The following is a 19236-nucleotide window of genomic DNA, read 5'->3' on the forward strand; positions in this document are numbered from 1 at the left end:
TAGATAAAAATATGTAAAATTTGTTTTTGTATATGTTATATTCTCTTTTTTAAACAACATATAAACTTTTATAAAAAAAAATCAATAGGAAAATATTATGTGTGATAATAAGTATCGCTGCGATACTTGTAACGATGCAACTTGCATCGCCAACTCGCCAGATCGAGATTTCGAAGATCACATAGCTATTGTATTTAGAGAGATAGGTAAGATACAATAGACCTCTCAGGAGAGAATGAGACAGAAGCTAATCTATCCGTCTTCCTCTGTAAACCGAAGATGACCGAACGTCGAACGTACACGGATGACAGCTTATGCTAAAAAATATGTAATTTGCAATTAACAATTTCATATTTTTTCTTAAAAACAATTATGTGTTTTCTCTACACCAATTGATTCTTCTCATTATTTTGTACAGAAAAGTATTAAGGTAAGATAATCGAAAAATGAATATTTTACAAGATATTTTACGGTTTATGTAAAATTAAGAAATGATTTCAAGCCTCATAACTCGGAAAGTACTTAATGAAAACTAATTTAATTATAGTGTTTTGGAAAGCTCTCGAGATAAGCTACAAGAATATGTAATGAAAAAGAGTAGGTTCCATTTAAGAAATTGAAGGTGACCTTCATGTGACCTTCAAATAACTCTTCAAGGTCAAACCAATGGTACCATGTTATGTCCCCCTCGAAGCCATATAACTTTTGTCTGAAACACTTTCTAGTAAAACTCTTCCTTATCGAGATATTCGACCAGACTTGTCCAGACTTTTTTAACACCCAGTATATATCGGCCTTTATACAACAATTTTAAAAATATAGATTTTTAATCTGTAAATACTTAATCTATAAGATAAAAATATTTATAAGTAACCCGCCGACTGAGTATTGCATGCTAATTACATTTTATATATGCATGATAATTTATATTTTGCGATTTTTGACGACTGAATGACGTGCATTTAAAATCATAGACGTATTATATAATACGTCTATGGCATTGACACGTCACTGATATGTGTAAAACTTTTATTCTCGTTAAGGTCTGCGACGAAGTGACCACGCACTGCATCGTGTGTCTCCTCAACACATTTAGTGAATTGGTTTTTCATTAATTAGAAGGGAGTAATATATATTAGAGAAGAGAGATACATACAGGTAAATCGAGAGAAAGCAAATTTTACTTTTACTTAAATAAAATACTATAAAAAATTCACATTTATGCCCGAGTAATTTTGAATCATTCTCTAAAATATTTTATAAGAAGACGCTATTACATTCAGAAAATAGAAATAATTTCTGCTTGCATGTTACAATATAAATAACATAATCATAACTAATGATCTACAATCCATCTAATCTATACATGTATAAATATATACGAGTCAAATATGTATATATAAATTTAGTATTGTTTTAATACATTCAAAGTTATTTATAGACATGGAATTTATGGAATTAATAAGCAAGAAAAATGAAAGCGTTTTCCATTTTTTGACAAACACAAATAATGCAAAATATTCGTAAGAGATATTTTAGATAATTACACAGGCCCACAAAAAAAAAGTACCCTGTGCTGGCGATCTGACTAGGCTAGTCTTATGTATTTTGGCCCGCTGAATTCGAATCTGACGTCAGAATTGCTCCATCACGTCACATTTTTTTTTAAATCTCAAAAGAGAAAGACGAAAATTTCGTAAAAATCGACATTCTAGGGTAGTAAGACTGCGCTTCTTGAGGAAAAAGTTACCGAAATCATATTTCCATGTATTTTCAGGCATTATAAATCCAAATCTGATTTGTCACACCAATCATACCATCGATTCCATTAACATTTGTCATGAAAAAGTAGCAATCTTCCGTATTCCGTATTTGATTTTAGTTCATTCATAAATCTTATATTGGAAAGAATTAATCTTATATTCTCCAAATCCAAATTTTGAGAAAAATTTTTTCGAAACTTACAGCTTCTAGCTGTTGAGTTCGTATAAGATGCAGAAATTTCTTTATATAGGTCACAAACCTCTTTTCAAATTAATTTGTCTTTAAAGCGCTAGAGATACATGAAAAAAAAGATTGTGCTATCTGGAGGTAAAACCCTATCTTAATATCTTCGCATCTTGATAAATAGAATCTGTTTGCAGTAAATTTTAGGTGTTACAACCTGAAAAAAAAAATGAGCACAAAAAAAAATTGAGCACAACGTTTATATTCTAGGTCGGATTTGGATTTATAATGTCTGAAAATACATTAAAATATGATTTCGGTAACTTTTTCTTCAAGAAGCGCAGTCTTATTACCCTAGAATGTCGATTTTTACGAAATTTTCGTCTAGTTTTGAGATTTAAAAAAAACTGTGACGTGATGGAGCAATTCTGACGTCAGATTCGAATTCAGCGGGCCAAAATACATAAGACTAGCCTAGTCAGATCGCCAGCACAGGGTACTTTTTTTTTTGTGGGCCTGTGTTATTAGATGAAATGTGGCACTTAAATATTTTTGAGACTAAAATTATTAATTTTAATGTTAGAAATTATAAAAAGTATTGTTCATTTTAATTTTCTGTACATTTTAAATAACTTATAATGTCACAACGTATGTTTGTTTCGCAGTTTGTTTCATAATAGAGAGCATACAATCGCAAATATAATTTAGCATAAAATTATTTTTTTTCATCTTTAATATACTATATTTAATAAACCATATTCTTTATATTCTTTACAAACACTTGAAGATTATATTATTATAATCTTTATATTACATTTTTAGTAAATTTTTAAGAAATCTTATTTTAATTTACATTTTATGTTTGATTATTTCTGGATATAATAGAATATATATCGTTCCCAGACAACACTTAAATTTATTTATTCACTTTATTCGAACATCATTTGCGTTTGATATATATTCAATATTTTTAAGTCTGACTTTTTGTATTTCCTATTTCATCATTTATTATAATACTTTTTCTTTTGTTTGATAAACACATCCTGTATTTTATACTAAATTGCAATCATCAATGGCCGATCTGCATGGAATTTCTATTTTCGACTTACTTCGTAATAAACTTGATCATAATTGATCATAAACTCAATTGATGAGAGAAATGTAAATTTCGTTAGCTTGATCGGAAATAATTGGAACTGGGCATTTATATGGACTTTGTAATATAGAAAGAAACTGCAGCTTTATATATTTTTAACTCGCATTATTATCTCATGTGAGAGATTTTTATTTTCGCGGTATCTTTCACTTATTGATTACAGTGACGTAATTTTTAAATGTCACCTGAGGAATTATAAGAAATGTGAATTATAAGACAGCATTAATAAAAAGGAAGCCAAAAAACATCTTAAAGATATCTAAAATATGATAAAACTTGAAGTCATTTTTAAGACGTCTTTTAGAGATGTGTGTTGTCTGAATTTATAAATGCATACATACAATATATACATACATACATATATATATATATATATATATATATATACTCAATAAAAAAAGAAAACAAATAATAAATATTAAAAATTTAAGAAAGAAAAAAATTTAATGATATATATTATTCAAAAAAAAGGAACAAAAATGACATATGTAGAAAATGATTTGAAACTATTTCACATTAATTATCTGTTTGTGCACTTATACATACATATTTTAACACGCATGTGTTTAACCTTCCACTCCATTACATTATGTTCGTTACATAGAACTGATTAATTACACAGGCCTGCGAGGTTCAGTTACAAAAAGCAGAGTAGGTGAATCTGATAGATTTTGTGACGCTGAAAACGAATCTGGCCGCAGAATTTCCCCAGCACGTCAGATTTTTGAGTAATTTGTAGTTGAATGTCTAAAGTGTCTAAAAATTACACATAATTCGTAAAAAAAACTTTTTTTGTTAATAACTTTTGTTAATAACTTTTTAATGAATGACGAGCGACGGCTAAAACGTTTTGAATGTCACTCAGGACAGTGACCTTGACAACATATGTCAAGGTCATTAACTTCACTTTGTTTGTTGGCAGAAACTTTTCGAATCAAATAATATGGCTTTTCTCGCAACTGTTGGTCTGTCAACTCTACTATACTATTTCTCTTACCTACTTTTTCCCTCTATTTTGGATTGCGATCTATTGCTCAGATTTAAGGAGATATTCGGCAAGCCTGTATGTAAGTACATTTATTTATATTGTTATTTATACGAGTTTAAAAGGCAACGAGAAACTTTCCTTTGAGTGCCATAAATTAGATGAAATAAATAAAGAACGCCCTTTTGCGCATACGATTTATATAATTGCGCCAGAAGAATTCCAGACAGAGCTTTCTTTATATACAGGGTGTCAGGAAATTTTTCGCAGTCCAGCAGTGTGAAGGTAGATTGGCTCAAATTTAGAAGGAAGGTCTTCTACTGTTTTGCGATATTTGCAATAATTAACGAAAAATTAATTAAAGAAGATCGGCCAATGCGCGAGGAGAAGAGCCTTCGCCGCGCGCCTACACACTCATTGCTCCTCCCCTCCCCAATCACCGCTTCGCCGCGCGCTGCCATTATGTTACAGTGAGACCGCCTTCACCGCCACGCACTTCTAGCCACGCGCATTGGCCGATCTTCTTTAATTAATTTTTCGTTAATTATTGCAAATATCGCAAAACAGTAGAAGACCTTCCTTCTTAATTTGAGCCAATCTACCTTCACACTTTTGGACTGCGAAAAATTTCCTGACACCCTGTATATAATATTTTATAACATAATTACATATTAAAAAAAATTTTTTTTATATAAAAAAAACTGTACTGCAAAATCTGTTATAACTTATATGGATCGTGTAAAATAGAGGAACTTATAAAGTATAAATGTATAAATAAATCTATATTGATTTATTTTGTTGCCACAGCTTCTTTGAAAGGCAAAGTCGTATGGATAACAGGTGCGTCCAGCGGTATTGGAGAACAGTTAGCCTACGTGTTAGCTAAAGCTGGCTGCAAATTAATCTTGTCCGCTCGGAGGGTCGCTGAATTGGAACAAGTGAAGAAGAAATGTCTGGAAGGTAAATTGACATATTCCTTCCAATAAATTAACGATTTTTCTTCATATAATTTGAAATATTAAATTGTATAAAAATATGCTGAGATTTTTATAAACGTTTCACTCTCTTCTCTTCAGAAAACAAATATTTGAACGACGATGATGTGGAAGTGTACCCTTTAGATGTGCTTAATCTGGACTCGCACGAAAAAGCATTTCTACACGTATAATCAACAAATTTGGCAAAGTACGCTTCACGTATTTACGATTGATCACATTGATTTGCGCAATTCGATGAAATCTTTTATGTATATTTGTCATTTTTTATTATATTAATATTTATTATTTATTTACTATTTATTATTTATTATTTAATACTTATCATTTTTTATTTGATCGATAAAGAATCTTACTACGATATGCATTTCAGTTGGATATACTCGTTAATAATGCTGGTCGAAGTCAAAGAGCACAGTGGGAAAACATTCAAATAGCAGTCGATAGAGAAATATTTGAATTGAATGTATTGTCCATTGTATCTTTAAGTAGATTAGCAGTTAGGTATTTTTTACAAACAGGCTATGGCCAAATTGTCATCAACTCTAGTGCCGCGGGATTTTTTCCGACAATTATGTCAGGGTCCTATAATGGTACTAAACATGCGTTACATGTAAGTACTTTTAAGCCGTATACGACAATTTTGTTGAACGAAAAATTTTGCGAAAATCTTTAAGAGAAATAGGTAGTAATATTATATTATTCGCAGGGTTATTTTAAATCCTTAATGTTAGAACATTCTAAGCACATCGATGTGACAATCGTTTGTCCGGGTCCGATACAGACGAATTTTCTGGCCGAAAGTTTTACAGAAAGATCTGGTGTAGTATGTATTACATGAAACACATTTCAATAAAAAGTAACAAAAAGAGTGAATAAATAAACCACAATTCCACTCATTTTTCTGAGAGTATTTTAGTGAAACTCTCTCTCGAGTTTCGTGAAACACTCTGTGTATTTTGCGTGTTAATTGATTATAATATATACACATATTTAATCAATTGCTGTAATTTGGTTTGTTTAGAAATACGGTATAAACACGGAAATAGCCAAAAATAAAATAAGCGCAAAACGTTGCGCAACTTTAATGGGCATTGCGAATAAGGCAAGCGATTGCGAATAAGGTGGACGAAGTATGGATTGCCAAACCGTCTATGTTGCGATTGCTCTACATATTTTATTGTTTCCCAAATTTTGGAAAATGGTACATATATATCTCCGTTTCATTTATAATTCTCTTACTTACTACTATATAATTAAATCGGTCAAAAAATTCATTCAGTTTTTAAATTTTATTTTTGTTAGATTATCCATTTACTAAACAAAACTTGGTTTAAAATTTTATTGATAATCTCATGTATTATGTAAGATGAAAAAAAATTGAAGAAGCAGAATATGAATATATTTAAAATACATAGCACAAAAAATTATAAATATAATTATATTACAATTAAAGTGATTATTTAAAGTGAGTTTGCAGTTACAAAACTATAGAAAAAAAGAGAACAAAACAAATGAATTTTTCGATCGATTTTAATACAATTGTATGAATTATTAATAATACATAAAATTTATGTTTTTACAAAGGTTCTTGAAGACCCTAGGCCCAAAATATCTAATGAAACTACGGGATGCTAAGGTTCCTAGTCAGAATTAATTGTCATTTTTAAAACAGCCTAATGATAATTAGTATTTATTTTCATATTCTATTTTCATATTCTATTTTGCTAAAGTTTCTCTTACAATTAATGTCATATGAGATGATTCAATATATTTTAAAATATATTAATATAAATATTTCCTGTGGTTGTATATTAAATATTTCTATATTTTCTATTTTTTATGGCATTACATTACTCATAATAATATCTTTATTTTAGAAAAAGAAATATATATTTCAATCTGCTGTTTTGTACATATATAACATTATATTTATTTAATATTATATTACAAATTAATTGCTAGATTGCTTTATATGGATTCTTTAAAATTTGTCATTGTTTCTCGAGCTTTTTACCTCTCACTCTCAAAATAGCTTCCTTGAATAATGAATAATAGAGTTCAATGCCGCATAGAGAGTCGTCGTTTTCGGGGATGGGGCATATTATAAGATTTGGGTTGCAATTTGTGTCAACTATATCTACGCTGGTTATGCACATCTCCGCCGAATGTTTAACCAGAATATTCAACCAGAACAGAGTCGAGGGTATTAAGAAAGATGCAAACAATATCCATCTCCATATTTTTATAATTAAATATAATGTTCATATACAATGCGTACTTTGTTTACAATAGCATATATATAATATATATAACGATTTTCTCGTAATTTGCACATTTTACACTCATGTAGTATTTACGTTAGTTTTAAACGGCTATTTGCATTTGATGGGGATAAATCTCATATGAACCGGATGAGAAGGACGAAGTATTATATCGGCCTTCAGTTGAATATCCTTTAAATACTCAACGGGCTCCAAATAAAAATTGTGCACCAAAGGAGCTATCATAGCCTTCAATTCCAACATACCGAATCGTTGACCTAATAATACATAAAATTCGAAGTCTCTCAAAAACTATCAGCATGAAGAGAAATGAAAATCCCAACCAATTTACCTATGCAATTTCTCGGTCCTGCGCTGAATGGTAGGTAGGAATAAGGATGACGATTCCGTATGTTTTCGGGCAAGAATCTATCCGGATCAAATACTTTTGGATTTGACCAAAAATTAGGATCTCTGTGAGTTGCGTAAATATTAAGATGTAAGATCGTTCCAGCAGGTACGACATAAGAATCTGAAAAGTATTAAAAAAATTTCAAAATTTACAAAAATAAGACTTTTTGCAAAAAATAAAATGTACATAATATTGTATTGTTAAAATGTAATATAATATATTAAATTTTACGTTCGATAATATATGCTTCGTGTTATGTGACATATTCAAAAACATTCAAATAAAGTGATTAATTACGTAGTTTTACATCTTCCGCAGTATTTCGTGATATTAAAAACACGCTGGGATACAAACGTAGAGCTTCTTTTAAACATCTATCTAAATATGATAAATTTTGCAATGATTTCATGGTAAGTTTCCCTCCGTTCTCTTGCATCACGGTATTAACTTCAACCCTCACACGTTCCTATGTCATCGATAATAATTAAAATATATTTTTCAATTCAGGTTTTTATATGCATAAATATAAATAAATTTATAATAAATCAAAACATATTGTTCATATTTGTTTTGAGATGTTTTAATTTTTTCGGAATTTATATATTGATATATGTATAGAAAGATACACTGTAAACAAAAACTTGATATTTGTACTTTTTTTTTAAATCACAATTTAAATAATAGATCATAAGATATTGAGGTATACCTGAACATTTTTGTGTTCAGCTAATAATAATAAAGCAAACATTATACCCGCTGCTGTAGTATCATGACCCTGTAATTAGATCATCATATTGTTTTATGTGCTTAGATAATATGTATAAAAAATTAAAAAAAATATTACATATACGTACTTCAAACGTGAAAGTATCGACTTCCTCTCTTATGTCTAAATCAGTTAAAGAACTTTCTCGAGATGCCGCTATTAAAAGGTCCAACATGGCTAGCCGTTTTTTTTTAACTAGAAATAAGCAAGGCATATTAGCATCATTTTTGCATATCGCGCTTTAACTATATAACATTGTTCTCGTTTAAAATTTAGACTTTCTTACAAATAGTAATAATTTATTCTTATAGCGAACATGTATTGCATCATTTCGTGTAATTATACATATATATTTAGTGTAAATAGAGTATAATTTATAATTTTAGACTGTAAAGTCGAATTTAAGTTAGAAGCTCTGAGTTCTTACATACTTCCAAATACTTCGACATCTTCTGCCTCTGTCTCTTTATCATCTCCAAGATTCTGTAAGTATCGATTACCTGTGCGTTCATGATAAAGTTTTCTTTCCGCGATGACCTATACACAAGTACGATATTTAATTTTTGTATTAAATAGCAGTGACATATTATATTACATTATAAATATTAATAATATGTTATTAATATTACGAGATTTATTATAATTTTTAAAAGTATTTGAAGGACTTGATATAACATGACTTATAACGTACTTTTTCTGTAAATCCATGCAATATCTTCAAGACTTTTTTTTGTTTCCTTCCTTGTGATGATAATGAGAATAATAAATCATTATACAACCAAGGCCTTAATGCTCTAAACCGAAATTCATTAAGTTATATAATATCAATAATAATGTTATTATTTTGTAAAGCCTTATTTAAAGCCATCATGAAGTAATAGAGTAATCTTAACTCTAAATAATCATAGATTATAGACAATATATGAAAAATTTAAAACTATGTGTGAAGAAAAAGTTATGTAGATCCTTCTAAAAGCATTGTATTTTTGTTTTAGCTAAATATTTTTTATCAGAGTTAAATATTTTTTAATCTACAAATTTTGCCCACATAATTTATTTTCCTTAATTTTTCAATAGTTTCAAAATTAAAAGCAATTTGAAATAAAACATTTATTGGAGCATGCACAATACATTTTAATTGCTAATTACGGTCTTAAACAAATCGATATTTATATTAACATTGATATAAACAGTTGTTCACCTTCACATGACTTTAATAATCAATCTATTTTTTAAAATGTATAGCTATATTATTATAATGAAGGATCATAGATATGTTACACAATTATTTATTATACTTTCATGTATTATATTACCTATAAACTATCAATTTAATTATTTCGTGAATTGCATTTCGATACTGTTGTTGGAATTCGCCGAATTTTTGCAGAGAGACGCCCATAGCAGTTTCTAAAATGTATTTATTATACAGAGTTTCCAGAAATCGTAGGCATAAAATGTACAGTACCCACACAGCACAAAACTCAACAGAAATGTTGCAGAAACGTTTCAAAGTTTCAAATCAGTTTCTAAGTTATACTGAAACGTCACTAAAACATCTAAGAAACATAACATAGAAACGTAACATTTGAAACGTTTACACGATGTTTATGAAAGGTTTTTACAACCTAATCAATTAAAATAAAAATAAACAACCCACACAGCACAAAATTCAACAAATACCTTTCAGAGACCTTCGCAAAGTGTTACAAAATAGATCTCAAAAATGTCTCATATATGTCTTAGATACGTGAAAATGTCCGCTATTTTGTCACAAATACGTTTATGAAATACGTTGCTTAAATATTTCCTAGAGATTTGCAAACGTCTCTGTAATGTTTTGCGAAACATTTTGATTACATATATATATAAAATTTTATATAAAAATTTCTTATAAAAATTTTATTTATAACATACTTGCATATTGCACTTTGCATTTTAAGGGTAATGAACGGATTATTTTCGTTTATTCGCCGGACATTTACTTGTCCAACTTATAAAATCAATTTAATATCTGAAATTCGTGCATTTAGATCAGAAATTAAATTGAACAGTTTTTAATCTTATTTGTTACCTTTTGCAAACTTTATATAATTCCCATAACTAAAACTTAAATACGAGAAAGATAGCGCATCGCACGTCGCGTAGCGGTAAACGAACGAACTAACAGATCCTTGCGTGCTCGCGCGAAACTTTGACGTCCAAGATCGGATATCTTGTGGACGTCCAAATATTGGCCGTTAACAGATGTCTCAAATCGGATGTACGATGGATGTTCATTTCATATCCATGGACGTGTGAACGTAAAATGGACATAAAATGAATGTCCATAGGATGTCCTGTGCTGTTTGGGATTATACTAGTAGTTTTTTCGTATTCTTTTGTATAGAGTTTTTCCGAGGGGGAGGTGGCATTGTGTAACAAGATTATTTTTATATAATGGAGAAACGAATCAATATATATTTATTAAATATTTTTTGTCATTCCTTTCCTTATTTTATCAGTATTTATAACGTAAGTATACAAATTTATAATTGCGAAAGACAAAGATAAGATATTTTCGAAAGAGATGATTTTATTATATAAGATCATTAAGTCTAATAATATATAAAATATAAAATTACAAAAAATATAAGGTGATATATAAAAATATTAAATAATTATTGTTGCACATGGAACATATATAATTTCTAATAAAATGCGCGTGGTACTCGTTGTTCATCCGGAACCGTTAATAACGCAAAATCCTTTTACAATGAAAATTTTCTCTCGTCTTGAAAGGAGAATACACCAGGATTTTCATTAATGAAAATTTTATATAAAAAATTTATTTTTTTTTATTTTATATAAAAATTTTTATATAAAATTTTATATATATATGTAATCAAAATGTTTCGGAAACATTACAGAGACGTTTGCAAAATTTCTAGGAAATGTTTAAGCAACCTTTCATAAACGTATTTGTGACAAAATAGCGGACATTTTCACGTATCTAAGACGTATATGAGACATTTTTGAGATCTTTTTTGTAACACTTTGCGAAGGTCTCTGAAAGGTATTTGTTGAATTTTGTGCTGTGTGGGTATGATCGTCCGTACCAGCAGAAACAACTTCTTCCTCTGGCAAAAGTGCGTTTAAATATTACTTTTTAAACGGGAACAATTAATTAAAGGATTTGTTAAACAAAACACATTTGTTGAAAATATAAATAAATAAAAAATATTTTTTATAGAAAGTATGGGAATTATATACTTTCAATCTCTCAACTTCATTGAACTTAAAATCACAAATTCAAAATATTTCATTGATAGTTTTGACAATAAAAAATAGAATATTATTTATTTTCACTGTACCATTGTATGCATGCGTGTGTCTACGTCACGGTATGTGTGTGTGTGTGCGTGTGCATGTGATACTTTGTGTAGAAACAAATTCTTTTCTTAAGCTATAGTTATTTAGAATATTACCGCATATCGCGTTTAGGGTATATTCACTAATAAATGGTAATAAATCCTTCACAACTGTCCCTCCGACGTCCTTCAAAGATTTTGTCATGCAATCATTTTCCTTGATCAAGATATCAATGAACTGATTTAATATATTAAAATGGAACGCAGGAGTTAGTATCTTTCGCCGTGTTTGCCATTTAACGCCTGAAACAGAAACAAGATAAAATTATGCGATAAAATACAAATAATAGAATATAAGATTTATACATATTATAGTGTCTCTCTTACAATTAGTTTAATGTTTACTGCCCATTATTAAATAACAATATTATTCTACGTTTTTCTTTTTATATCGCAAAATTCTTTTATAATCCTTTAAATATATCTTCTCATAAAATTATTACAAAAGGTAAGTATTGAAAGTATTAACTTGAATTTAATTATTATTTTGTAATTAAATCTTTTTATATCAAAAACAAATTGCAGAAAGTTGAAAACCAAGCGCCGATGTACGAGCGTAACAAAAAAATATGCAATTATTATCAATAATTCATATTAAATTATAATAAATCAAATAAAAGATCGAGATACAAACGTATCGGCCTAATTCAGGTTCTTGTTTCATCAATGTCAATACAAAAATATTATAAAATATGAGCAAAAGTATCATAAAAAAATATAAAAACATAAATCAAAATTTAAATCTATATAGATTGATAAATAAAAAATACACTAAAATTTATTAAAAATGTTTGTCACGTAATGATGTTTGATTTACATTTGAAAATTTTTAACTGAAATATCTCATAGACAGATCATCTCTATTACTTCTATTTAGTTGAGAGTATATGTATCCGGCAAAATTATCTCTCGATATGATTTCATTTGCAGGTTTCTTTTAAATTTATTAATTTATAAAACGAGAAGTTATATAAGTTATATTATATAAGTTCACCATTTAAAAAAGATAATATTTAATTCTAATTGTAATATTTCATTGTAGTTATTTGATTTCTTGTGATAGAGATAAATTGATAACAAAATTAAGTGCAACCGAAATAATTAAGTATTAAGTATTTCGAGCGAAAGTGAGAAAAATTATTTCAACAGGATGTGAGTCTTATTGAAATTGAGTGTGTGTTTGTACAATGAGTAATTTATTTGTCACACGAAAATTCCGTTACTTTATAAAATCAAATTTGCGTCATCTCCGACCGGATTTATTTAATTTTATTTTTTACAACTTTAACGTCTCGACCAGTATAGCAATTCCTATTATTTTTTTATTTATTTAGTTCATTATTTGTTTTCAACTTTGCGTTGTTATGTTCATACAAGGGGGTATTAAAGGGGTATTCTAGTCTAGAAGCCGAATTTTTGTATGCTTTTTTTGTAAATTTTTTTAAAGAAATGTGTAAGTTTCTTTGGGATATGGTTTTTTCTCACATATTTCTACATACTTGATGTTTTAAAATTTTTTTACTAAAAAATAATTATATAAATAAGTGCAACATAAAATTGAATGTTATGAAAAAAAAAGTTAATCCATGGTTCTCATGATTCCGGCTGTACTTCTTATCTGAAACAAAAAACCAAAGCGATTCTTAATTACTATGGGTTTGGCTATAGCAAGTAACAAAATGAAAAAAAGATACTGAAAAAATGACGGCATTCAGAAAATTAAATTTCGATTTTTGCCATTTTTTTCACCATTAAAAGGCTGTAAAAATTAAAAAAAATATTTTGACTTGATTTTGGGAAGAGTTTTAACTATACTTATGCTGAAGATGTGTGGATATTCGACTCAATTGATCAACTGGTTTTAGAGATATCATGAGATATCATAATATATCATGAGATATCATGAAAGGCAAAAAGAAAAGACGTATTTAAAGTTTTTGATATTGATTATATAGAGATAATTTTACTTACGATCAATCAGCTAGTGCAGGACCATACAGGGTACCTTCCTCCTGCTCATAAAAGTCCTACTGAACTGTTCTCTCTTCCCTGCGATTTAGTCTCTCATCTCTAACGAAATCAGTTGAACGCCGTTTCGAGCGGATGATACGAGTTTCGTTCCGAAAATTTGCGTACTTTTTCGCATGCTGTGACCAAAAGTCACTCATTAAGTTCATAATTTTCAAAATTGGTATAAATCCTTCATTGAAGATAATACCTACCAGAAAAGTTGCTACTTCAATCTTTGCCTCAGAATGAAGATGTTTTGGAGCAAAAGTCCAAATCAATAAATTTAAAAAACTTTAGTTGTTATTTTATGTTTCTCCTAAACAACGTTCCAGCAATTCACTAGCCGAACCTAACCAAAATATAAATGCCGACACAATGCTCTATTGTGCGTCATGCTGCCGGAGTGCTGAGCGCGCGCCGGAAATCGCTCCCTACTAGGTGCTATAACTTTGTCAATTTTGTGAATCGAGCTAAATCTTCTTGCAGACATATTTTCCATACCAAATATTTGCAAAATATGCAAAAAAATCATTTTTTCCGCTAGACTAGAATACTCCCACAATATGCGATAACAAACTGTAATAATGTTTGTACGTTTTTATATGCTAACATTATTATGTTACCTGTACTGGTGAGGAGACCTGTGCCGAGCCAGGGATGTAATATATTATATGTACGACTTTTCTCGATGTGTTTAGTGCTGCTTAGTATCTTCTATAATCATCAAAAACATTTATTTATTATAGCATTCAATCTCAGATGCACAAATAATTTAGTAATTGTATCTCATATTTTAATCTAATCTGTATGAAGTTCTGTATCGATTCATTTTATTTTTTTTTTAAATATTTTTATCAGCAAAAATCTTCTTGTGAAATACAAGATTTCTAAATTTAGCTAAATTGTAATATCTGTAGAGAAATAAATCTTTCCAGATATTTCATTATTACCTCCAGGTCGTCTGGATGACGGATAGACACAGCAAATTCGAGTAATCCCCATATTTTCAGAATAGGATAATACTTATCACATATTATACACAAAAATTTCCATTGTTCCACTAAAAAGTATATTATAAATATCGATACAGAAATCAAATAAAATTAAATAAAATTGGATAAATTTGAAAATTATTTCGAATAATAATAATTAAAAAATAAATCAAAATTGGAAAATTAGAAACGCAGCGCAGCAGTTCGAGCGCAAGAAAGAAACAACACTTCTTTCCTTTTGATTATTCGTATATTTCAAATTAAATATAATTACACTAACAAAAGCGAACGTTTTGGATGATCTTTTGATCCCCCTTCAGTGCAACTTTAATAATATGCGTTACAAAGTGTTACAATGACACATTAAATTATAAAAATATCTGTCTTCGTTAGATAACGTTAGAATAATGTAGTGTAGATAACGTTAAATTATATCTCGCAGATATCTGGCAGCACATTTTACATTATTTCAAATAATTCTTTAAATTATTGTACTGTCATGTGCCAATGTGTTAAATCCAGTGTCTGTAAACTCCTTTGTTAAAATTTGTACCAGCGTTAGTAACGCCATCTAGAAGTCTGCTTTAAGATGATAATATGAACTATCTTCAGAAAAAATCAATATGATGGCTCAAAATACGATAGATCAAATACGCTTGAAGACACGTGTTACAATATATTGTTGGCAATTGTAGTGTTAATTAACTGTTTAACTATACCATTATGTATCTTTCAAGTTGGCTAAAGATTCGATGATGTAATGTATAAATATGTCTTCGGTTGGTAGGAAGTATACATAGCCTCAACCGAGGACAAACTCGGTTGACTTGATAATAACAAACATATAAATATGTGAATAAACATCTCATATTTTCGATAAATTATCGATTATCGTTGCAAATGCGTGATGCAAGTCCTCTATATTACTCTGCAAATTCAAGCTATTTTTTGTCGTTTGATAAACAGTATTTCAGAGACAAATCTTTTGTCAAATCAGGACTCTCTGTCCAAAATTTCAGATTCTCCCCAATTAAAATCATGACCAAATTTGAGTCTATGATTGGTTATGACTAAAAATTGCGAAGTATTACTCTGGATATAGTTTCGGTATCCCGAAATTCGTTTTTTTATTTGTCTACTAATCTAACCGACATATGACGCTTCGCAATCATTGCATGAGACTTTATATATTGCTGCATAAATCTTTTAGCATTATGTTTTTATGACAAAACTAACTGAAATTTATGTAGGTCAAAATGAGATAATCCTGTGTCATGATCGCTAAGAATTCATTTAAATTGAATAAAAATTAGTTAAAAGGCTACAAGAACCAACGCAATGGTGGAATATATGCAAAAATAAAACGGTTATTACAATACAATAACCATATGAAAATGTTTATTTAATTTGAACACGACAAACGCCGCGTTTCAATCCAATTCGGATCCTTTTCAATGTCGAATAACAAAGTGAGTAATAAACATTAAGATAAAAGCAAAATTAACAGTCATAGAAGAAATGTAAATAAGTTTCGGAACAACGCAAAGTCAAAAAAAATTTAAATTGTTCCGAATATTATTGTTGATATGTAAGGTATTGTGAAATATCAAGAGGGTTCTATAAAGGTTCTCATTAAACTCTAAATTTGTTTGATTCTTGGCTAATAGCAACCTCAGATGTTCTCGTATTACATTGAAAATGTAAGCCAGAGGATAACCATTATCCAAGGAAATACTGATTATCAGCTCAAAGTTTTTTTAGTGAAATCTGGGATGTGACAATAAAAAGGCACTGGGATGTGACAATAAGAATCCACCAATCCTACAATTATTCCTCTCTTATAGCATAGTAAATGATTCCATTTTTAATTTAGATATCTCCCAGAAAAAGTGGGTTTATGATCTCAAATTCAATTAAATTATTGTTCACGACTATCATAACATCAAAGAAATTAAGTTTATTATTCCTTCTTCCATTGTAAACTAAAATCTCGGATGAAAAGAATTGAAGATATCCAAGACCACATTGAACATAGAAGAAGGAATCGCCAAAGCTATCCACATATCTACAATAAAATAGCAAATTGAAAGAAATATGTCTAATTCCATCATTGAATCTCAAGTCAACATGAGAAATACACAACGACATATCATTATCAATTTGTAAAAAGCGCCGAATCTGATGAGTCATGTTTCTCTGACTAATAATTAAAATATAAAGAGTTAATTTACGTATATTTCGTATATTACGCATATTACGTAATATTTCCTTGTATTCATATTTTTACTTGACTTGTTAGATTTATCACAATACAATACAATAATTTGAAGAATTATTTGAAACATGTGCTTACCAGATATCTGCGAGATACAATCTAACATGTATGCGTTCTACTAATCAATGCATCAAGAACAGATATTTTTATAATTTGATGAGTCATGTGCAACACTTTGTTTCGCATATTGTTAACGTCGCACTGAAGAAGGATCAAAAGATCATTCGACGTTCATTTTTGTTGATATAATTATATTTAATTTGAAGTACACGAATAATCAGAAGGAAGGAAGTATTGTTTCTCTCTTGCACACCAACTACCGTGCTGTGTCTCTAATTTGCCAATTTTGATTTAATTTTTAATTATCGAAAAATTTTAGTACAACTAATTTTATTGTTATTTTCAATATTAGCGCATCTTTATCTTGAAAATAGAAAAATAATTAAAAAAGTTAATTACAAATGATTATTCCAAAGAGAAGTGCTCAGATATGTAATCTGCATGTATAATAATAATCTTGATAAGTATACGTTTCAGAGCAAAGGATTTATGGTTTTAATATTTTTGCTTGTGTATGTATGCATGAATGATGAGTTATTTGTCAATTAAATAGAGTAGATAGTTTGTACTTGCCTGCTGAAAGTGGGAGCTGGAATATATTGCCGAAAATCGGAACGCTTGGGGGTCCCGGTAAAAAATGAAGGAGTCGACCTTTTTTTCCATAATGTACGTAATAATAATATATCGATAAAATAAATATGAATAATAACAATATATTTATAAACATCGTTGCTTAATGTTGATATTCTTAACTGTCAAATTAAGCTTATTCTGTTTATTGTTTCTTTGATTCTTCACATGTATTACACAATAAATGGTAGTAATTCTCCGACAAAATTGATAATTATCTTGTTATTCTAAATGTTAATCCTAAATAGAAAGAGACATAAAGAGAGAGAGAATAATAGAAAGATCACTGAAATGCGTTAATTGTATATTTTTTATAATCAACTTTTATGAAAAAATATGTTAAACTTGCTCATTGTAAATGGAAAAAAAATATTATTTATGTAATGAAAAATATATAAATCCAATAAAAATATTTTTAATTTTTCGACCATTGCTTGCAATTGCTATTTATTGTAAGAGATAAAATTTCGTGAGAATTTATTGTAAAACTATTAATAGTATCATAAATAGGACTAGTATTATTCTTATATCAATTCTTATATCAATTCTTGTATCAATTCTTGTCGCAAACATTTAACATATAAACTGTTTTTAGCATTGATATTTTAATAATAATTTTATTTAGTCTATAACTGTATAAATGTATAAAATCCTTAAGCGATTACATCACAATGTCCACTTAAAATTCACTTCTATGCAAATCTGTGTTCGAAAGTATCTTACAATTAGATCTATAAATATACTTATATTGTTTTGTAAACAGAGCATTTTGTAATAAACCAAAACTATTTGATTAAGCATTCGCAAATTGTGTCATAAACAAAGATTTATTTTATTAATTTTTATTTGACTTTTTAACAAAATTATTATTCTATTATATTGTGTTTTCATATAATATACAAATTTTATAATTATTGTGATTTCTTATAAGTGTTTGTTCTATCGTTTTGTTGTGTATCTAATTCTTAAACATATTTGTGTAAAAATACTTCTGTTATAATATATATTTAATAAAATTATAGCAAAAAAAAATCGTATAAAACTGACAGCTTGTGATGTTTGAAAAATTTATATTAAATATTTATATTAAAATCATGCTCTTAAAATAATTATAGTATTATTAACTATTGTTTGGATTTTGCAATAGTATTATAAAATTTTATTTTATATATTACCTGATAAATTTTCTAATACGACGATCAATTGAAACACTCCAATGTTTAAAATGCAATTGTAAATCTCACCAAGGAGATACACATGCCAGTAAAATCATTCTTCTTGAACTGATAATGTAAATCGCAGACTTATACTTATAGCCGTTCATTAGCTCAAGG

General features: G+C 28.6%; 1 protein-coding gene and 1 pseudogene across 2 annotated transcripts; one reads left to right on the forward strand and one right to left on the reverse strand.

The window, feature by feature from the left end:
• Positions 1 to 1044: 1044 nt before the first annotated feature.
• Positions 1045 to 6754, forward strand: LOC145973616 (dehydrogenase/reductase SDR family member 7-like; annotated as a pseudogene). Its single transcript, XR_014439516.1, has 8 exons — positions 1045 to 1158; positions 4026 to 4170; positions 4896 to 5048; positions 5165 to 5273; positions 5457 to 5696; positions 5793 to 5909; positions 6108 to 6287; positions 6671 to 6754. The product of XR_014439516.1 is annotated as a dehydrogenase/reductase SDR family member 7-like (transcript).
• A 559-nt stretch (positions 6755 to 7313) lies between these two features.
• LOC145973628 (cytochrome P450 4C1-like) lies at positions 7314 to 19174 on the reverse strand. Its single transcript, XM_083103147.1, has 13 exons — positions 19078 to 19174; positions 17846 to 18142; positions 14896 to 15005; positions 14569 to 14659; positions 11993 to 12178; positions 9842 to 9935; positions 9217 to 9319; positions 8957 to 9062; positions 8614 to 8720; positions 8466 to 8534; positions 8057 to 8225; positions 7700 to 7879; positions 7314 to 7625 (listed from the first exon to the last, which is right to left on the reverse strand). Exons 2-13 carry the CDS (start codon positions 17997 to 17999, stop codon positions 7459 to 7461), a joined length of 1536 nt encoding a protein of 511 aa, XP_082959273.1. The 5' UTR covers positions 18000 to 18142; positions 19078 to 19174; the 3' UTR covers positions 7314 to 7458.
• Positions 19175 to 19236: the final 62 nt, after the last annotated feature.

The sequence above is a fragment of the Camponotus vicinus genome, unplaced genomic scaffold (assembly GCF_025532165.1).
Source record: "Camponotus vicinus isolate PSW18456_S1 unplaced genomic scaffold, iyCamVici1.0 SCAF_6, whole genome shotgun sequence".
Classification (NCBI taxonomy): Eukaryota; Metazoa; Arthropoda; class Insecta; order Hymenoptera; family Formicidae; genus Camponotus; species Camponotus vicinus.

What these genes read in the sequence shown, in the direction of transcription:
- LOC145973628 (XM_083103147.1), bottom strand. Translation starts at nt 17,999, where the DNA reads ATGTTTATAAATATATTGTTATTATTCATATTTATTTTATCGATATAT. An exon ending in CCAGCTCCCACTTTCAGCAG is followed by an intron (nt 15,006 to 17,845) that starts GCAAGTACAAAC and finishes TATACTTTTTAG; the next exon opens with TGGAACAATGGAAATTTTTG. An exon ending in TCGATACTTTCACGTTTGAA is followed by an intron (nt 8,535 to 8,613) that starts GTACGTATATGT and finishes ATCTAATTACAG; the next exon opens with GGTCATGATACTACAGCAGC.